General features: G+C 47.2%; 1 protein-coding gene across 1 annotated transcript; it reads left to right on the forward strand.

The window, feature by feature from the left end:
* Positions 1 to 246: 246 nt before the first annotated feature.
* On the forward strand, positions 247 to 2,298 carry six3b (SIX homeobox 3b). The gene is made up of 2 exons (XM_071523996.1): positions 247 to 1,046; positions 2,160 to 2,298. Exons 1-2 carry the CDS (start codon positions 352 to 354, stop codon positions 2,296 to 2,298), a joined length of 834 nt encoding a protein of 277 aa, XP_071380097.1. The 5' UTR covers positions 247 to 351.
* Positions 2,299 to 2,672: the final 374 nt, after the last annotated feature.

Consider the following 2,672-nt stretch of genomic DNA (forward strand, 5'->3'; position numbering starts at 1 on the left):
CTTTATGTGTAAAACACACTATAGATGAATTTGACTTGAATCAGTTCACACCAGAAAACCAACCCAGAAGAGGGAGAAGAGGACTTTGTGTGAAGCAGATGCTGAGCGCGAGCCCACAGCGTGTGCGTAAAAGGCGCGAGATAAAGCCTGCTTGGTCGGTGATTGGCAGCGCTGCCATGACAACCCTGCATCAGTACCAGGATGTCCAATGAGGAGTGAGCTTCAGAGTCCCGCCCTGACTCTCAGGTGAGCTAAAGAGTCAGACTTCAGCGGCTTTCTCTCACTGTTCCCGTCATTCCGCCAGGGAAAACACTTTTTCACCTCTTGGGCTTTTTTTTTCACGTTATCCAGATGGTGTTCAGATCGCCGCTCGAGTTTTTCTCAGCCTCCCGTCTCCTCCTGCCTCACTTCACGGACGGGCCCTCACTCCTGCCCCGTTCCCGGTCCCCGGAGGAGCCCCCCGCCGCCTGCCCTCCCCTGGCTCTCCCGGGACTCTGCTTCTCTGCGGCGCAGGTCGCCAGCGTCTGCGAGACTCTGGAGGAGACCGGAGACATCGAGCGGCTGGCCCGCTTCCTCTGGTCTCTCCCGGTGGCCACGGGCGGCCGCGACTCCATCTCTGAGCAGGAGTCCGTGCAGCGGGCTCGTGCCGTGGTGGCCTATCACACCGGGAGTTTCCGTGAGCTGTATCACATCCTGGAGACGCATCGCTTTACGCGCGCCTCTCACGGTAAACTCCAGGCGATGTGGCTCGAAGCCCACTACCGGGAGGCCGAGAAGCTCCGGGGGCGGCCGCTCGGACCGGTGGACAAGTACCGCGTGAGGAAGAAGTTCCCGTTACCGAGGACCATCTGGGACGGAGAGCAGAAGACGCACTGCTTCAAAGAGCGCACACGGGGGCTGCTGAGAGAGTGGTACCTGCAGGACCCGTACCCGAACCCCGGGAAGAAACGGGAGCTGGCGCACGCCACCGGGCTGACACCGACCCAGGTTGGGAACTGGTTCAAAAACCGGAGACAGAGAGACCGGGCGGCAGCGGCCAAAAACAGGTCAGTGATCTCCAGGAAACAATCTTCCTTGAAAGAAAGGAAACATGGATGTCTTGCATTTTGATTGAAACTAAAGGGAATGGAGGGTTCTTCTTCTTCTTCAAACAAAACAAAGGCAGTAGGAAACACCTGCACAAAAATGTTGTATCCTATTGAAAGAATATTGTTACCCGAGGACTGAACTGCACTCTATATAAATGCCCGCCTTCTACTGAATGCACTGTCAAGGTCCAAAACAAAGCAACTTAATTAATGTCCAAAAGGCTGTACTTACTGAGGCCTACTTACGTACTTACTTATTTACTTCTCTATTTAGAGGCCAGGTTGTGCGTAAAAGGGCCATTCATGCGTAAAAGCGCACGGCTATTTTCCAGTGTCAGCTTGTAGGTTTATTCTTTTCTTTCTCTCAATCTGACCTAGTCGAGTCTCTCTCTCTCTTTCTCTTTCTCTCATCATCATTTCCTTCAGGGTCAGTGTTTCAGTGGAATGGGTCAATCAACCCTTTAGTGAGGGCATAACGCCTCGCCGTGCATGAATGGGTGCTATTTGGGTGCCATATGCATAGGCTACATGTTGACATGGTTTTTGACACTTTCTTTGTTAGTCTCCACTAGCAAGTTTAATTATAGTTTCATGCTTATAAGTTAAGTTTTAATTTTTATTTTGGCTCAAATTTCACTATTCAGTTTAGTTTTAGTTATTTTTAAGAATGTTTTTTCAGTTATTGGTTTTGTTTTTTCACAGCATTCTAGTTTATTTTTCATGTCTTCTTTCGTTTTCGTTTTAGCACTTTCATTGAGAGCCGATATAGGAATAAAAATGTGGAATGTTTATTTCATATTTAGGAAAGTAACATTATTTATGTTTTGTACTCTGAGACAGGATCAAAACGAAATTTAAAAAAATCTATTAGCATTTTTATTTTGGTTTAGTTTTGAAGCATGGCAATATAGTTTAACAAACGTTTTTTAAACATCATTTTGTTTTTATTTTTTAATTTCAGTTTGTATTTTCACACTTCGTTTCAGTTTCACGTTAGAATAATAACCCTTGGGATCTGTGACACTAAATTCACCCCTTATTTAAATGTTTCCACTATTTTCGTCATTTCAGATTGCAGCACCACGGGATGGGTCCCGACACTGCGCGTGCCCTTACCAGGGGAGAGTGCAGTCCCGACGGGAGCGCGGAACGCGTGGACGGGGAGACGCTTCTCTCGGTAACGGACAGTGACTCTGACTTCGATGTCTAAGACTTTAATCCAAAAAAGGACAAGCAGGGATGCTTTGAGGTCTGTGACGGTCGCCGTGGATTACCGTTAACTGTACCGGAGACAAGAAGAGGATGTATGCGGGGACGGGCTACTCGCTACCGGCGATGTAGTGGAGGGTAAACCCACCTAAACTCAGTTAACCCACCGTTTCTTTTGCAGAATAGAGCTTTCTAGGTTGAAATAAGTCTTCATAAATAATATCCATCATAAATAGTACCATATCAAGCTGATGATTTAAGTGTATGATGTGAGTTACAGGAAGATAGGAGGGCACAAATTCATGCTTTCCTGAAAATATAAAAGATTTTTGTTCATACTGGTGGTTGTTTGCCTTATGATGATCACCGACTGGA

Source organism: Centroberyx affinis, unplaced genomic scaffold, assembly GCF_046629955.1.
Source record: "Centroberyx affinis isolate AG114_WGS23_722 - 3 ecotype Tasmania unplaced genomic scaffold, CSIRO-AGI_Caff_v1 ptg001131l_1, whole genome shotgun sequence".
NCBI classification, from domain to species: domain Eukaryota; kingdom Metazoa; phylum Chordata; class Actinopteri; order Beryciformes; family Berycidae; genus Centroberyx; species Centroberyx affinis.

What these genes read in the sequence shown, in the direction of transcription:
- six3b (XM_071523996.1), top strand. Translation starts at nt 352, where the DNA reads ATGGTGTTCAGATCGCCGCTCGAGTTTTTCTCAGCCTCCCGTCTCCTC. An exon ending in GCGGCAGCGGCCAAAAACAG is followed by an intron (nt 1,047 to 2,159) that starts GTCAGTGATCTC and finishes TCGTCATTTCAG; the next exon opens with ATTGCAGCACCACGGGATGG.